Source organism: Vigna umbellata, chromosome 3 (genome assembly GCF_029865625.1).
Source record: "Vigna umbellata cultivar VRB3 chromosome 3, Vumbellata_1.0, whole genome shotgun sequence".
NCBI classification, from domain to species: Eukaryota; Viridiplantae; Streptophyta; class Magnoliopsida; order Fabales; family Fabaceae; genus Vigna; species Vigna umbellata.
In genome coordinates this window covers 32934963-32953726 of record NC_142167.1, presented here as the reverse complement: position 1 = coordinate 32953726, position 18764 = coordinate 32934963, and the positions used below count along the sequence as shown (strand labels likewise).

The window sequence follows — 18764 nt, the reverse complement described above, 5'->3', positions numbered from 1 at the left end:
AGAGATTTTATGCACTCATAATGGCAGCAGATGTTATATGGTTAGTCTGTCATCAATAGCATAACACAGTTAGAACTGGCAAAAGGAGATTCATGATTCAGCATCATTCATAACTAATATTCCTAGGGACATGTTTCTGGTGCTCGTTTATTACAGATTATTGGCCAAGGACTAAAATTTGTGATTGGCAAAATTATGTTGATGTAAAAGTCTTCTCATACAAACTTTTCCATAAAATAAATAGAGAAATTTCCCCATAAATTAAAATTAGTTAAATTAAAACTAACAATGAAGGAAAAATGTATAAGAACTTTTGCAAATTAGCTGTATAAGTTAATTTTACCTTAATGAAAAAATCATTTCATTTTTTTATATTATTTTTTTCAAAGTTTGTTGAAAAAGTTGTCCAAACAAATTCATAATAATAGAAGTTACACCATCTACCAAAGAAAACTATGGAGAAGAAAAAGCCAATGTTCTTCATTCACTACTTTCCTCCGTATCTTTTATGAGGGGATCCTTGGGAAGGCAATTGTCACATCTCCAGGTGTGCGTTTATTATATGATAAATATATTCTAAAAATAGGTCAAACTGTCACACAGAGAAATGTAAAGGTAGAAAATTAGGGATTGATTCATCGTTGTTATGTTTCACTCCTCAAAACACGATAAATAGAATATGCAGTAGCACATAAATTCAAACTCAACAGATTTGAAACAGTTCCCAACTACAGAGTAGCCAGTAAAAAGAAACTAGGTAATCACTTCAATTCACTACAGCAGACTTATCATGATTTGATGTTTGGAAAACCCCCCAGAAAGGAGGATACAATAAACCTACAAGATAATTTAATAACGACTGACCAAGAAAAAGTCTTCGTCATCAAGAACCTCAACATCTTTATTTCCAACAAAATGCTCTCGGCCAATTGCCTTCACTATATTGGCAAATTCTATCCTTTTCTCAAAAGGGAGAGGTACAAATGGTAGCCTAAAAACGGGCCTGACAACCCCAAGTTGAGCAAGAGCAGTGTTCAACCCAATGGGGTTTGGCATGTGGAAAAGCCAGTCAATCAGAGGTAAGAGCTTAGAATTTAGCCTAGGATTTAAACCATACATCAGTTCCCGCATTAGACCAGGAACCAGGTTGCTTGTAACAGATATCACTCCAGTAGCCCCATAATCCCATCTAGCATCATGGCATTGATCATCATTCCCACTCCACACAACAATGTCATTGTCTGTATACTGCTTGATCCGATCATTTCCAACACACTCCTTGACACCAGCTAAGTTAGAACTTTCAGCTAAGGTTTGAATTACATGTGGAGGAATGTCTTGACCAGTCCGTGAAGGCACATTATAGATTATAGTGGGTCCCATCGGAAGCACACTTTGAAAGTGAGCAACCATGCCATCCAACGAGGTTTTTCCGTAGTAGGGGTTTATGTGAAGGGCAGCATGCATTCCAACAGCAAAACCCTGCTCAGTGGCATGAATTGCTTCCCTGGTGGAGTTGCTTCCAGTATTTCCAATAACCTTAACTTTCCCACCAAAACAGTTAACTGTATGAGCAATGAGCATTATGTGCTCCTCCCAGCTCATTAATTGTCCTTCACCAGTTGTCCCACCAACAATAACACCTTCCACCCCTTCTCCAATCTGCATATTCACCAAGTCATCGTACGCTTCAAGATCAAATCGCCCATCAGGTAGGTATGGAGTTTTGATGGCAGTTATCAACCTCAGACACTTTATGTCCTCTGGGGAAGTCCTGTAAATGCAATACATTAAAATAAGCAGTAGCCCAAATAAGCAGCAATGAAAACCGAAAGCCAAAAATAAAAATTTTATATTACATTAAAATATGTACGAATATAGTTTCATTATAAAAATATATATGGCCGTGTAAATAGATTTAAATAGATGACATAAAACCCTTGCTAAGCAAAGGACGGATTGGATAAGAAGTGCAAATTAAGTTCAAAGTGCAAATTAGTGAGAGAGAACATTGCTTAAAGCTCTAGATGCATCACATCATCTGTGTCTCGTCCAGAAATCCTACTCAGAGCATGCATCCTACAGTTCCCACCTAATTTAGACAATACGCACATGTACACATGATAAAAACAGTTTCAGAAATGAAAAGATATGAAAACAAATGTATATATAATTTAGTAGAAAATTGAATGGATTTATAACAGTAAACTTCAAACCCACCTATTCTTCAACTCAAAGCTGCGCATTGGGAGGTGCAAACTAGGTTTCACAGCTGCTTGTGGAGGCTTCCAGTTTGAGCTCCTGATTAATATAGAAATTATTTAACATCACACGTAGCAAAATTTGGAAAGAGTGGTATTTTTCAAAACGTAATGGGCACCGATACACACAGTCGTACATACATGCATATGACAAAGAGAAAACCATATTGCAACTACAAATATAGAATACTGATTTGAAATTGGAAAGAGTATACACTTGATTAAAAAGTAAAAAGCTGACACCCAAAAGTAAGGAGGCAGAGACATGGAGCACACTTATGGGGTGAATGTACAGAGAGTCCTTTTCACTCTAGTTTATCATCTTACTATCTTTCATTATCCTAAACGAAGAAACATTATTTCCCATGAAGAACTGGAAAGAGGTAACCACGAGGCATAACTGTTTAGTCAAGTTTACAAGTAGAAAGGGACGAAACTTTCAAGAAATCGAACATTAAAGAAGAGAACAAGAGAGTCCTATTGCATTTCCGTCTTACTTCTACAAATCTCATTGTACTCCTCATAATAATCAATCAGTAGTAAATATGGCTAGACTAAAAGGCTATTATTGCAGAAACACAATAATCAAATAAACAACAGAAAAACGGTATTAAAAAGGGGCGATCCTTTACAGTAAAAAAACCCTCTAACACATAGTTATCAAGGAATTGCGGCTATAACCAAAAGGAACTGTCAGTGGTACGGCCACTATTCTGAATGCTATAAATACAGATTAAATAATTTATGTAACACATATAAATGCTCAAAAACAGAACATATTATACACTGTGTGAAAGATAAATCGAGTGCTGTGCTGATTTCATCTTCAGTGTTATTATGTATTGTAATTGTAAATCCTTGTATTTATTTATGACTCTTTAAGTCTCAATATATAAATAATATTCTCCGCTATGCAGTTGACACACATAATCCATCATATATGTTCTCATTTCTTTTCCCTCTCACTAGAGCTAAACACAACAATAACAAACATCTAGAAATGAAACAAGTGTTAGTCTCCAAGAGGATGGTGCTACAAATAAAAGAACTGCTTTGAGGTTGACAAATGATGGTAAAAATAAACCAAAAAAGACAGGACAATCAGAATTCAGAATTGAACACAGAGATAGAATGTTTTGAACAAGGAATCAAGGCAGGTTTTTAAAACTCATCAAAGTTTTTGTGCCGCTAAAACGCACAAAGCGACACAACATATTTGAATGTACTACACACTAGAGTGCAAAGGGTAACTCAATCCAGTGTTGATTCAAATTCAAGTGCCTCACAAACTCAATTAACCCGGAAAAATCAAAATGCCAATATCCTTTACCCATGTATGCCCCTTAGAGGCTTTCTCACTTCAGATAAACAATTTAAAAAATCCACCAAACAGCGAATCAAACCTAATAACCCACCGTTAACACATAACCCAGTAACGAACAACCTACACAAACAACACTGCCTTTAGTCAGATTTCAGAAACCATCCAATACATCAATAATCCTTGGAACTCCGATTTCGAAATTACAAAGTCCGAAAACGAAAAAACAAACAAACAACAACAACAACAACAACAACACTAATAATAATTAAAATTGATGAGGAAAATGAACCTGGTGTTTTTATTATTGGTGACATTGGAGGGGCAATCGGGGAAGGTGGCAGCTCTGAAGCAAAGGGTTTTGAGTGTAGCCATGATTTGAGAAACTGGAGAAGAAGATCCGAATGGGAAGATCAAAACGGTGTCGTTGGAAGGGAGATCTTAGAAGAGGAATGGGAAGAAGATGACTTCAGTGAGAGTAGAAAATGGCGGCGAAGAGTACTTTGGCTTTTTTCTCTGCGCGAAACGGAAAATGACACACACCACTGCACCCGTCTACTCTTCCACACTTCTTAAACTTCCAAGAACAAAAATACAATAAAATATTATTTTTTAAGTTAAAAGCAATTTAAAGAATTAAAAAATCATATTACAAACTTAAGTATTTTACACATTGTACTTCGTTTTAATATTACTCCTTTGTTATATCATTGGTTTAGAAAATAAATTCCAAAAAAAAACTATTGTGTAAAAGGTGAATAAAAGAAGAAATGTATATCTCATGAATTTATTTTTAATTCCACTAAAAATATCTGTTATCATTAAAGATATCTTATCTATATATATAAACGAATGTTTATCTTTTGTTTTATCCTAAATGTAACTTGTATCCTAACATAGTATGTAGATGTGTATAGAAAATAATACATTGAGAAAAGAGACAAAATATTAACAGCATTTGTACTAAAAGATGTTTTTGTTTGTTGATATGCTTCCTCTCTTTTCGACAACAATTATGGTTCCTTGTGTTTGACTAGGCGCATGTTTACATTGAAGGCCAAAGTTGTTAAACTTAGCTCTTAGTAAGAGTTAAAATGTAGTTCAGAAACATCTTTTTAGAAAGAAATAAAAAAAAAAATAGATTTTTCAACATTACCTTTGGTATTATTATTATTTTTATTTTATTTTATTTTATTATTTGAAACTCTTGGAGAGGACACTTTTAAATATAAATTTTTATTTTTGTGTCATTATGAATTTTATTATTTTTCAATATGATGGTAAAAGTTTTTAATTCTTTTTCAATAAAATAAAATATTTATAGATTGTGTAATTTTAAAGTCATTATAACAAATTATGAGTAGATTCATTTGATACATATTTCTAGATAAATTAATGTTTTTAGGAGGTTTGATTGAGGAGATTCTGGAATACACTAATTTGATTGTTGAAATGTGATCAAACTCTAAATTACTACAAGTAAGAAGTCTACATGCAAAAACTTTCATTAGTAAGAGATGTTGGGTGAATATTTATGAATAAAAGTAATTATAAGAATATTATATATGTGAACTTTTGTTATTTGTATATAAATTTTGTTTTTATCATATAATATTATATATATATGGATGACAACAGGTCAGATCGGCATACTGTTACCCGTGCGGGTACTCGTTTAGAAAATATCTGTGAGTATTTTAAAACTCGTGGGTACCTACGGATATCCGTAAAAAAAATATTTTATAAACTTTTAAAATAAAATTACAATATACATATATAATATAAATTAAATTAAATATAAATTAAAATTTAATTTTAATTAAATTTAACCTAATAAAATATAATTGTATTTTATTTTTAATTAAATTTAATTAAAAAATATATAAATTATTTTTTTTATTATTTTTTGCGGGTAGTATATTACTCGTATTCGACCCATTTAGAAGCGGGTATTAAAATACCTGCTACCCGTGGATAGTAAATATTCGCGGATAGTAATTACCCCCGCGAATTTTACCCACAGATACCTGTGTCCGCAGATTTTTTTGTCATTCCTATATATATTAGAGTTGTCAAAATAGGTTACAACCCGCGGGCCAACCCGGCCCACCACGGGTTCGGGCCGGGTTGGGTTTAAAAAATTGTATTTTTTTTATGCGCGTCAGATTTTAACCCGGCTCATTTAAACTCGGCTCATGCAGGTTGAACCCATGATGGGTTGGGTTGGCCCACCAACCCACCTACCTAATTTTGTTTTATTAAAATTTAATTTTAATTTTATAAAAAAATATTTATTATTTTTTTGCTTGAAAAAATTATTTAAGTTCCTTATTTTCAAAATTAATTAAACATCCAGGGGAGTAAAATTTGTTTATATTTGAATTATAGAAAGTTTGTAATTTTTTTTTGTTAAAAAAATTATAACTAAAAAAAATTATAATTAAGTAAGCTAGTGAGCCAATCCGTTTACCCACCAACCCGTGGTGGGTCAGGCCGAGTTCAAATTTTTCTGGTTCGCTAAGAAAAAAGCCGAATTGGATTGGCTCACTAACTAACCAATCCGTAGTAGGTCGGACCGGATCGGAACGGATGACCCATTTTGACAGCTCTATTATATATATATATATATATATATTTAATATTATATTTAATATATTATAGGGATTTCATGCTCGGATCCTTCATTTATTGGGTCGTTTTGGGTCTACAAAAATTTAGTGACAATATTATAAATATGGGTAGAGTTGGTACACCTTATAATCTAACTTAAAAGGTGATTTGTGACTTATAAAATACTCGATCCAAAAGACAATTTGACAATATTGAATAGTACAATTTGTAAGGTATTTTAGATAATCTAATTAAGGTAATTTATGGCTTTTAGAATAATCAATCTTAAATATATCTAGATAATTATGGTTTATCAATTTGAAAGAAGAATTAAACATGTTTTTATTTCTTACATTGTAAGGCGAAATTAGATTTCATTTCCATCCCAAATTTTGACATTATTTGGTCCTCAAACTTTCAAGAAAGTGTTACGAATTATCTAAAAGTCACATATTTTTTTCATACTTTCAAATTATTTATTCTAGAATATATATATATATATATATATATATATATATATATATATATATATATATTAATCAAATAAAATTGCAACGAGTAATCAATTTTGGAGTAAAATATTAAATAAAATTGATACATTGTCAATTATGGATGAAGTTAATGATATTATGAAATTTGATTCAACTATAGAAGAATTAGTTAAAGGAGATTACAAAGTTGTTTTATAATACACAAGATAACATTATTTTTTTCTCAAACTCAAAACTAGTGACATATACTTACATTGTCTTATATTTATGTAAGAAGATTTATTTGAATAGGTTTAATAGGTACATGGGATACTTTCTTATATTTGTCTTTATTATAATGAGATAAGATACAATAGACTATTTCTAAAAATAGAAAACTTATCTTAGGTTGAAAAAAATGTTACAAATATTATATTTATGAAAAGTGTTAAGAAGTGAAATTTAATTCAACTACATAAAATCAGCTTGTACTTTGCACCCACTTATATACTATAAATTAATTTTATATCTAGTCGATGTAAGACTTTAAACACACTCTCCACATCGAAGTATATGCATCTCAAGCATGAGACAAGACACTAATGAGTGATTCGACAACGGTTGGAACAATATGTTCTGTTATGATACAAATAAAGTCTCACATCGTATAAAAGCAAGAGATGGATGGACATGGTTTTATATACACATAAGATAGCTTCTTTAGTAAGAGACCTTTTAGTACCAAAAGTAAATTTGTGAGAGCTTGGCCCAAAGCGAACAATATCTTAATATTGTAGAGATCTATGTGTGTGGACAATATCTTACTAGTGTGGAAACTTATGAGTATTGTCCCTCCCTACAATTGGTATAAGAGCCAATGGTTCTGGTCTGATGATTGGCTCAAACGAGTACATCCCTCCATGGTAAGGTGGAGCATTGGCAACTAGATGAATCATGGGAGGTGGAGAGCAAAAGATGTTTAGTGGGTTTGCAAACCATAATGTACTCGTGGATAACAAAAGACTTCCATTGTAGGGGAGGTGGAGAACCATAGTTTAACCTATGGCTATGATACCATATTAAAAAGTGGGTTTTAAGCCTAACTCAATCTCACAAAATTAGTTTGTAAGGTTAGGTTTGCAACTATTTATATACTATAAATTGAACATATCTCTAATCGATATGAGACTTCCAACAAAAATATTTATAACTCAATATAATTAAAACAAATAAATGTGATTATTCTTTTAAACCATGTGGAATGCTATTGAGCGAAGGCTACAAGATTGATTCTCATTGTGGATATTATAACCATGAGTTGGTTTATACATTAATAGGTCATCCATATATTGAGAAATTAAGAAGTAATGAAAAACTCATGTTTGTTGACATAATTGAGAGTTGAGTAAAGTCTAGAAGAATTTTATTTACTTTGAAAGGATACAACAAAGATAATGTCACAAGTAATGTTGTCAAAATGGATTGGAACTCGTGAGTCAACCCGGTCTCGGCCCACCATGGGTTCGAGCTGGGTTTGGTTGAAAAAAAAATGAAATTTTGATACGGGTCTATTTTAAGCCCGATCCACTAAGAACTTGGCTCACCCGGATTGAACCTGTGATGAGCCAGGTTAGCTTGCCAACCCACCTAACTTTGTTTTTTGTGCTTGTTTTTGGATTATATTTGGAGTTTAAGATGACTTTTTAGTGTATTTGAATTATATTATTATTTTCATTTTAAATTGTCTTTGGAATTTAACATCATTTTAGATTGAAATTGATTTATATTGGAATTAGAAAAATTTGTTATTTTTTCAGGAGTTGTAAAAAAAAATTGTCAATAAGTGAGCCAATGAATCAACCCGTTTAACTCAAAAACCCGTGGTGAGTCAAACCGAGTTCAAATTTTTTTCAACTCGCTAATAAGCTACCCGGGTTATATTGACTCACTAAGTGACCAACCCGTGATGGACCGAGTCAAGTAGGGTCGAGTGGCCCATTTAGACAGCACTAGTCACAAGTATGAAATATGAAGTAATATGAAATTTGTATATTAAAGATTAAAAAGACAATTCAAAACTCAAATGTAAAAGTTAGTGAAGTTGCTTTAATGTGACAAATATATTTATCATAAATAGGTTTCATGAGAGTTCAAAGGTTGTGATATCGTGGACATGCTTAGATTTAATGAAATTATTGTATGCATTTAATATTGTTTTTTTAATGGATAATGCATGCAAAACTAAGTCCTATATTTTGTTTTAATTAGAGATTGTTAGCATGACATCCACAAGATTGATTTTCTATGTGGTATTTTTGTTCTTTGTATACAAACAAAAGAACAATTTTACTTAGGCTCTTGAAAGACTTAAAAGGTTGTTTTTCATAATGGATATTCCTTTCCAAAATTTTGACCATTGATAAGGATCTTTCTTTAACAAATGCAATTGCACTTGTTTTCTTAAAGGTTGTAAACTTCTATGTTGATTTCACATTAACAAAAATGTTAAAAAAAAATATAAAATTTCAGTACATCTTGCAAAGCCTTGAGAGTAGGTGATGAATGTTTGGAGAGGTGTCATATATTGTTCTAGTTGTGAATCATTAAAATATCGTATTCAATGTTTTGAAGTTATTTATTCACCATTACTTGTATTCATTGAATATATGAAAGACATATATATGTAATTCCACACAAAGAAAAGTTGGTTAAGATATAAATGAATAAAGTGATGCATTTAGGAAATACAACAAATAATGGTTGTGTTTTGTTTATATGTTATGGTTAGTTTGTATGACAAAATTGTTTATAGTTATGAAATTAATTTGTAAGGTGAAACTTGGAGAAGTTGCTTCAAATTAGTACATAAAACTTATGCAATTTTTATGAAACAATCTACAAGATAATAATATTGAAACATTATGAAGTTAAAGCATTATTACGTAAAAGTTTGCACATTGTGGAGACATATATGTCACCTTGTATAAAAGATCGAATGATCTGTCTCAAAATATGCATTAAATGGTATTTTTGAGAAGTATCATTACGTCATGTATATTAGGGTTGATAGTCAATACTGTGATTTCATAATTAGATTTACTTATGGTCTAGCATGTGCGTATAAATTGGCTAGATATCAACATGATAGTATACTAATAATGTGACTAGACTTAACTTATGTAATATCTCATCAAATGAACTAAAAATATAGTTGAATTATATCGTTTTGAATCATTTTTACAAGACATTCATGTCTCTTTATTTTAAGCACAATTACACATTATATAGACTTTGAAAACTAAAACAAATGTGAGCTTAATCATAGGCTTTAATTAGGTTCATAATTACGAAAAGCCTAAACTAATATAAGCAAAATCTAATATGTGAAGTTCCTTTACAAAATTTGAGTAAAACTATCTCAACTTCCAAGAATCATAAAAGGGGCAAATAATTTCAAACCTAGTAAACCATATATCCTTTTAGAAACCTTAGAAAATACAATGCAATATCATCCTAAATAGTATTTATTGAAAGAGTTATGATGAAAACAATGAGCAAAGATTAAGATTATGTGAGTTGAAAACATAACAATATAAAATATAAATAGTATTTAGAAAAATCATATTGTAGGAAATATAAATATATGCTAGAACTAATAAATGAGAAAAGAAAAAACACTTAAAAAATGCAATAAAATTATAAATGTGAATTTACAATATGAGTCATCGATACAGACTCATTAGGTATATAGAGGTATATTGATATAAAAAAGAGATTTAATACTTCATTTGTATGTAAGAGTATCTTAATCTTCTCGCACACAACATTAAATCCATGGTAACATTACCAGAATAAGTTGATATTGCATAATTACTTAAATAAAATTCAACCAATTTTTTAAAACAATAATCAAACAATTTTTTATTCATTAGAACAATACATATTTGCATGTGCAATAATCAAGTACAAATTCTAAAAATAATAAATTGTCAAATATTTAGAATCCTTTATAATTTCTTAAATTGAAGAAAAACTAAACGTAAGTTGTGTATGTTGGGTACAAACAAAGTCCCACATCGAATAAAATACGAAATACACATGAGTTTATATACACATAAGATACTTTCTTAGTAGAAAGCCTTTTGGAGTGGTACCAAAAGCAAATACATAAGGCTTTAGGCCAAAGCGGACAACTCAAAATCATATTTCATCAACTTATTGATAGTTTCTTTAAAATAATATTGAACCTTCACTTTAAAATAATTAAAAAATTATGAATTGAAAGAAATAAATCTTAAGAAGATTAAATTTTGTGATAAATGAATGCATTCTTCACTAAGGAGCTATAAAATGAATTTCCAAATCAAACTCTTATTTTCTATGTCGATTATAAATATCATTATTTATAATATTTAGAACCAGTTACATAAATAAAAGTAAAAGAAAAAAATTAATAATAAAGTTTTATTCGTGATGAATAAAAAACTTATTTAAATTTATAATCTCCTATTACATATTCAAATTTATAACCCCTAAATTTGTTTAAAGTAGAGCATAGAAAAATATGTTGTTACGCTTCTCCATTTAAAAGACAGAATGACTCCAAAAAAAAATTAATTCTAATATTAAGAAATAATTGCCAACAAACTCATTTATTTATATATGATATATAAAATTTAAAATATGTACCGCGTGGAATTATCTACTATACTTTTTTTAGAACTGTATAATCTCCATGACACATTGGATTTTAATAAACTGGTTATTCTTCCTTGACTTCATTTTTTTTCTTTCACTCTATAATATTAAAAAACAATCAATTTATAATATATCTTAGACATATTATAAATTCAAATTATTTAATATGAAAATATCTGATATTATATATTCCAGAATATAATAGTTTAAAATTAAATATAAAAATTGGTAGATAGATACATACATACATTAGTATTTGTTTATGTTACCGGAGTGTGTGAGATCCCAGTAAATTAGAGACGTAATTAGGTGTCAAATCAGTATTTATTATGCTGCTGATTCACCTAGTTGCTTCCATAAATGAGCCGCGCCACACGTCCAGTGCATTAATTGCGCACTGAACGCTGCATGCATGAGCGCCACTTGTCACGATGGAAGTTTCCAATTCAGAGTTTTGTATGCAGGTGTCAGTGTGGGAGACGTTCGTTCAAACGAACGTGAGTTAAGCAAAAAGAGTTTTCGAAAAACCCTCCACTCACCTGTATCACTCATCTTCTTCCTCTGAACCCGACCTTCCATTTTCTCTGATCTCTCTCTAGAACCAGTGATCTTCTCTCTTCTATAACTCATATTCTTCTTCTCCGATTCACTTTCCAGAACCGTAAGAAAGTTCGTCCAGCTGTGATCTTTCATTTGGACCGAACAGAACTTGGATCGGAACTGGTAAGTTTCTCCTGTCTAAAGCTTCGTCTTTTCTGGTCTCATGCGAACCCTAGTTTTGGTTGCATGCATGGGTTCTAGGTCTGAATTTTTGTTGATTTTTGGTGTCTTAGTTTTACGTGAGAACTGTTGAACGAAACCTGGGTGTAAGACGTGGTTAGAGGAAAACCTAGAATATTGCTTTTGGAAGTACACTGCTATCCAGGTAAGGGAAGCTTACATATATTTAAATTTATACGTGTATGATTGTATGAAAGCATGATGTGGGTTGATTGTATGAAATCTCTGTATACGTTTGTTTCTGATCTGCATGAACGAGCCTGTTGTGCGGTTATGATTTATTTACTGATATGATTTTCTGGGTTGTTGATCTGCATGCTGGTGGAAATGTATGAGTGATGGATGAATACTATAATGTATGAATTGTTAAGATGTTGATTATCGAATATGAATTAATCTAGAAGTGGAAGTGTAAAGTTCATAAATTTGAGATTCATTTGAAGTACAAAGTATAAGTTAAATTGTTGAAATCTGGAAATTCTTAAGGTTGAGAAATCTGTACTTAAATCCTACCTTTGATGATTGACGCTCGTCACTGTACGGTCTTAGACCGTTCGGTTTTCTTTAAAATAACTTAAAAATGGAATTCTTTCATTTGGAAAGAATTCTGCTCGAGAACGAGCGTTCCCATTTGAGTAAATGAGCGTTCGGCCTTATGTCGAGCGTTCGCTGTTGATAGCGTTCGACCTTCTGTCGAGCGTACGTATTCGATGGCGTTCGACATCATGTCGAGCGTTAGTCTTTAATAGCGTTCAACCTCATGTTGAGCGTTAGTCTTTAATAGCGTTCAACCTCATGTTGAGCGTTAGTCTTTGATAGCGTTCGCCCTTCAGTCGAGCGTTAGTCTTTAATAGCGTTCGACCTCATGTCGAGCGTTAGTCTTTAATAGCATTCGACCTCATGTTGAGTGTTAGACTTTGACAGCGCTCGATCCTCTGTCGAGCGTTCGTATTCGATAGTGTTTGACCTCATGTCGAACGTTCGTTTTAAATAGCTTCTATCCTGAATGTTAAATAACCTTCGTCCTGATTTTAAATAGCGTTCGTCCTGATCTCAATTAGCGTTCGTCCATACAGTTAATTAACGTTCGTTTTTTTTGAGAAGTGTATCTAAGAATGAAAATGTGATGTTGAGAGAATTATAAAATGAACGAGCCATATATGAGGTGAATTTATGAGTTTGAGATTTGAACGAGCGTTCCAAGGAGGAACGACTCTTGGTTGGAAATTGAGAATTGTAAAGTATGACTGTGGATAAGTTAAGACTCGCTGTCCATCCTGATGTTCCGTGATACGCCTCTTCAAGTAGAAGGGGGTACTCATGTGTGGGAACGGCAGGAGGTCCTTAGTCCATAAGTTAACATGGGCGACGTAAGAACGGACTTACCTCGAGTGGCAGCTGTTTGGTGTTACCCAGTTACTACATCACTCGGGTGCAAGGACGCTTGTAACTACACAGATTCATACAGTCCGGACGGTCTGTCTAGCATTAGTATATTTATGCTTTGATTGATGTTATATGTATATGTGCTGATTTCGTGATGGTTTGAATATAAATGTTGAAGTATGAATTTAAATTACGTAAGCTTACCCTTGTGTTTTCCTTGTGTTGTCTTATGGTCTTTGTACGTTCGTCTTGTCTTGCAATGATCATCCGTTGTGGATGTGAGCAGATGGTGGTGCATCTCTTGAAGAAATGCTAGAAGAAGAAAATTTGGAAGATGCAAATCTGGTAGAAGTTGAAGTAAAGGCCGAGCCTTAGAGCGCTCGTAGATGTTAGGCTGTTATTGTTAGATCGTTTTGGACGTTCGGTTAATCCTTTTGTAAAACCGTTCGTTCCGCTTTATTCCCTGTTACCCTGATACGCTCGTTATTTTGTAATGAAGCCGTTCGGTTTTGAACCGCTGAATGCTGTTAATATTAAAGACTGTTTATTTTTACTGTTAATTGTAATTAATCCTGATTCATGGTAATTACTGTATTTTGGGATGTTACATTAGTGGTATCAGAGCAGTTTTGTTCTTTTAAGGAACACTGTAGGCTATGAGTGCACTACGTTTTTGCTGTGTGCTTATTATGTGTTAATGAGTTATTGTTTTAACTCTTGAACATTACTAACGTTCGTTTTTCTCTGATCCAGAGAACTAATGGCACCTAGACTTCCTCCTCCTCCTCAGCCGAGCGAGCCTGATACATCCAACAACACCAGGTTGTTGGAAACAGTGGTGGAACGACTGCATCAACAAAACACCACTTTAATGGAACAGAACGCAACTCTGATGCAGCAAAATCAGGCCGCTATGCAGAGTTTGGAGGCCTCTCGTGCCAATTCTGAGACGACGCAAAGACAGTTGATGGAGATCTTAGCTGCTACAAGACACGCACCGGGAGCGTCTTCTTCCAACGCTGCCCCGCCTGCAGCTGAATGGAGCTTGGAGAGTTTCCTCCAACATCGTCCGGCTAAATTCAGTGGGAAATGCCTTCCTGATGAGGCGGACCAGTGGCTGAGAGACATGGAGCGTATTTACGATGCAAAGAGGTGTCCAGATGAAAGCCGCTTGGCTTTTACAGAGTATTTGTTGACTGGGGAGGCAAGTCACTGGTGGACGAGTATGAAGGCCATCTTAACGGACGCTCAGAATCCAATAACCTGGGCGGTTTTCAGAGGCAAGTTTTATGAGGAGTACTTCCCGGACAGCGTACGTTACGCTAAGGAAGTTGAGTTCCTTCAACTGGCACAAGGAACCAAGTCTGTTTCGGAGTATACCAACACCTTTAAACACCTCCTGAGGTTCAATACGATGGCTACTAACGAGGAGTGGCAGTGCAGGAAGTTTGAGAATGGGTTGAGAAGTGATCTGAAAGTGTTGATCTCAACTTTGTGTATTCGGTCTTTTCCTGCTATGGTCGAGCGAGCCAAGGTTTTGGAGAAGAACATGGCAGAGGCGGAACGGTTGAAGAGGCAGCAACCAGTGAGTAGGGGACCGATGGTGTCCAGGGGAGGTGCTGTTCAGAGGAGACCTCCTTACGCTCGTCCAAATCAGTCTTCTCAGACGAGCGGATCTCAAGCAGTAGTTCCTGTCGGACAGTCTGGGCAGGGAGGTGTTGTTTGTTTTCGGTGTGGAGGGCCACATTATAGGTCTTCATGCCCTCAGTTGGTGGGAGTAAAGCAATGCACTCGTTGCGGAAGAAACGGGCACTTGGATCACGAGTGTAATATGAGTGGGCGTGCGGTGATGAGGCCACCCAATGCTGGAAGAAATCAGCCAAGAGGAGGACGAGCCCAAGCTAGTGGGCGAGTGTATGCCATAACTAGCGCCGAAGCAGCGAGTTCAGGTAACCTTATTGTTGGTGAATGCATGCTGTTTGGTAGATCCTGCTGTGTTTTGTATGATTCGGGGGCAACGCACTCCTTCATCTCGAAGGCGTGTGTTGAAAAGCTGGGATTAGAAGTGGGCGAGATGCAGTTTGATCTGGTGGTGTCAACCCCAGCAGCTGGTGAGGTTAGGACGTCCACTATGTGCGTCAAGTGTCCTATAGAAGTGGATGGACGTAGGTTTAAAGTTAGCCTCATCTGCCTACCTCTTCAAGGTTTGGAGGTGATCTTAGGAATGGATTGGTTGGCTGCCAATCGCATTCTTATTGACTGTGGAGCGAAGAAGTTGATCTTCCCTGGTGAAGAAGAAGAAGTTCTTTCAGTGACGCTCGGTCAACTGAAAGAAGACATTATGGAAGGCGCCAGCTGTTTCCTGATTATGACTCACGAGGATCAGGAATCCAGAGGAATGGTAGAAGAACGATCGTCAACTATAAACGGTAATGGACGATCGGTTGTGGACGAGTTTGCGGACGTTTTTCCTGAAGAGATCCCTGGACTGCCCCCTCAGCGTGAAGTGGAGTTCACAATTGATTTGGTGACTACAGCGGCTCCCATCTCGGTTCAGCCATATAGGATGTCGCCTGCGGAGTTATCTGAACTAAAGAAGCAGATTGAGGAGTTGATAGAGAAGAAATTCATTAGGCCGAGCGTATCACCTTGGGGAGCGCCCGTGCTGTTAGTGAGGAAGAAGGATGGCAACTCTCGGTTGTGTATTGACTACAGGCAATTAAACAAGCTGACCATCAAGAACAAGTACCCTTTGCCGAGGATAGATGACTTGCTAGATCAACTACATGGGGCTGCAGTGTTCTCGAAGATTGATTTGAGATCCGGATATCATCAAATTAGGGTTAAAGAAGATGACATCCAGAAGACAGCATTCAGGTCGCGTTATGGGCATTATGAATATGTGGTGATGCCTTTTGGAGTAACGAACGCTCCAGCCGTGTTCATGGAGTACATGAACCGCATATTCAGGCCCTATTTGGATAAGTTTGTGGTTGTCTTCATAGATGATATCCTCATCTATTCCAAGACTGAAGAAGAGCATGAAGAGCACCTTAGACTCGTACTTGGAGTGTTGTGGGAGAAAGAATTATATGCCAAGTTGTCTAAGTGTGAATTCTGGATGAAGGAGATCCAGTTTTTAGGTCATGTGGTGTCGGCTGGAGGCATCTCGGTGGATCCCGCGAAAGTGCGAGCGGTATTGGATTGGGAGAGTCCGCGTTCGGTCACGGAAGTACGTAGTTTTGTTGGACTGGCGGGCTACTACAGACGCTTCATTGAAGGTTTTGCTAAGATAGTAGCGCCGCTAACTCAATTGACCCGTAAAGATCAGCCGTTCGTTTGGACTGATCGTTGTGAGGCCAGTTTTCAAGAGCTGAAGGTCAAGCTGACAAGCGCCCCAGTGCTGGTTATTCCGGATACGTCTAAATCATTTGAAGTCTATTGCGACGCTTCTCATCAAGGTCTGGGTTGTGTTTTGATGCAAGAGAAGCGAGCGGTAGCGTATGCGTCTCGGCAGTTGAGGATTCACGAGAGGAATTACCCAACGCACGACCTGGAGTTGGCAGCGGTCGTTTTTGCGCTGAAGATCTGGAGGCATTTCTTGTATGGATCCACGTTCCAAGTTTTCAGTGATCACAAGAGTCTCAAGTACCTCTTTGATCAGAAGGAGTTGAATATGAGGCAGAGGAGGTGGCTTGAGTTCTTGAAGGATTATGATTTCGAGCTGCTCTACCATCCAGGAAAAGCGAACGTAGTAGCGGACGCTCTGAGCAGAAAAGTGGTGCATATGTCGTCTCTGATGGTGCGCGAACTGAGTTTGGTAGAGAGTTTCAGAGATCTAAGGTTACAGTTTGAGTTAGAACCGAACAGCATCAAGTGCTGTAACCTTAGAATATCTAGCAATGTGTTCGACCGAATCAGAATGAAGCAGCGTGAGGATGAAGAACTGGTGAAGATATTAAACGCGCTTGTTTCAAATAAAGATAAGGACTTCAACACAGGAACGGACGGCATGCTGCGTTACAAGGGTAGGACGTGCGTTCCTAACGATGGCGAGCTGAAGCGGATTATTTTGGAGGAAGCTCATCACAGTCGTCTTAGCATGCACCCTGGCATGACCAAGATGTATCAAGACCTACGAAAATCGTTTTGGTGGCCTGGAATGAAGGGTGATGTCGCTCGTTTTGTGGCATCATGTCTAACCTGTCAACGAGCGAAGGCAGAATATCAAAGACCTGGCGGATTGCTTCAACAGTTGGAGATTCCCGAATGGAAGTGGGATAGCATATCCATGGATTTCGTGACTCATCTACCACGCACGGTCAGAAATCATGATTCAATCTGGGTGATCGTGGATAGGCTAACAAAGAGCGCCCACTTCCTAGCTGTCAACTTAAAGATGTCGTTAGCCAACTTAGCTAAGTTGTATATCCAGGAGATCGTTCGTCTGCATGGAGTACCTTCGAGCATAATTTCAGATCGAGATACAAGGTTCACTTCACGGTTTTGGCAGTCACTTCAAAGCGAGCTCGGTAGTAGGTTGCAAATGAGTTCAGCCTACCACCCTCAGACGGACGGCCAGTCTGAACGAACCATCCAGACGTTAGAAGATTTGCTGAGGACGTGCGTCCTAGATCATTTAGGCGCATGGGATGAGATTCTGCCGCTAGTGGAGTTCACTTATAACAACAGTTACCAGGCGAGCATTAGAATGGCGCCGTTTGAAGCTCTCTATGGGAGGAAGTGCAGAACGCCACTTTGCTGGTTTCAAGAGGGAGAGAACGTACTAACTGGACCTGAACTCATTCAGCAAACGACCGAGAAAGTCAAGCAAATTCAGGAGAGATTGAAGACGTCTTTAAGCAGGCAGAAGTCGTACGCGGATAAAAGGAGAAGACCGTTGGAGTTCGCTGCAGGAGATCATGTATTCCTTCGACTCAATCCAGTCACTGGTGTGGGACGAGCTGTTCGTCCAAAGAAGTTATCCCCCAAGTTCATTGGACCCTACCAGATATTGAGGAAGATCGGACCAGTGGCGTATGAGCTTGCGTTGCCACCCCAGCTATCCAACCTTCACCCCGTTTTCCACGTCTCTCAACTTCGGAAGTATATATCAAATCCGTCACACGTACTGGAGTTAGAAGACATTCAGCTGCGTCCAGATCGAACGTTAGAATTGCATCCAGTTCGTGTAGAAGATAGCCGCACCAAGTACTACAAGGGCAAGGAAGTTCGCTT

General features: G+C 35.9%; 2 protein-coding genes across 2 annotated transcripts; one reads left to right on the top strand and one right to left on the bottom strand.

The window, feature by feature from the left end:
* Nucleotides 1-671: 671 nt before the first annotated feature.
* DHDPS2 (dihydrodipicolinate synthase) lies at nucleotides 672-4143 on the bottom strand. The gene is made up of 3 exons (XM_047325482.2): nucleotides 3875-4143; nucleotides 2221-2301; nucleotides 672-1774 (listed from the first exon to the last, which is right to left on the bottom strand). The coding sequence occupies exons 1-3, from the start codon at nucleotides 3955-3957 to the stop codon at nucleotides 850-852; spliced, it is 1089 nt and encodes a 362-aa protein (XP_047181438.1). The 5' UTR covers nucleotides 3958-4143; the 3' UTR covers nucleotides 672-849.
* Nucleotides 4144-14397: 10254 nt separating this feature from the next.
* Nucleotides 14398-17381, top strand: LOC148202272 (uncharacterized). Its single transcript, XM_088109577.1, has 5 exons — nucleotides 14398-15475; nucleotides 15731-16325; nucleotides 16497-16661; nucleotides 16794-17174; nucleotides 17267-17381. Exons 1-5 carry the CDS (start codon nucleotides 14398-14400, stop codon nucleotides 17379-17381), a joined length of 2334 nt encoding a protein of 777 aa, XP_087965703.1.
* Nucleotides 17382-18764: the final 1383 nt, after the last annotated feature.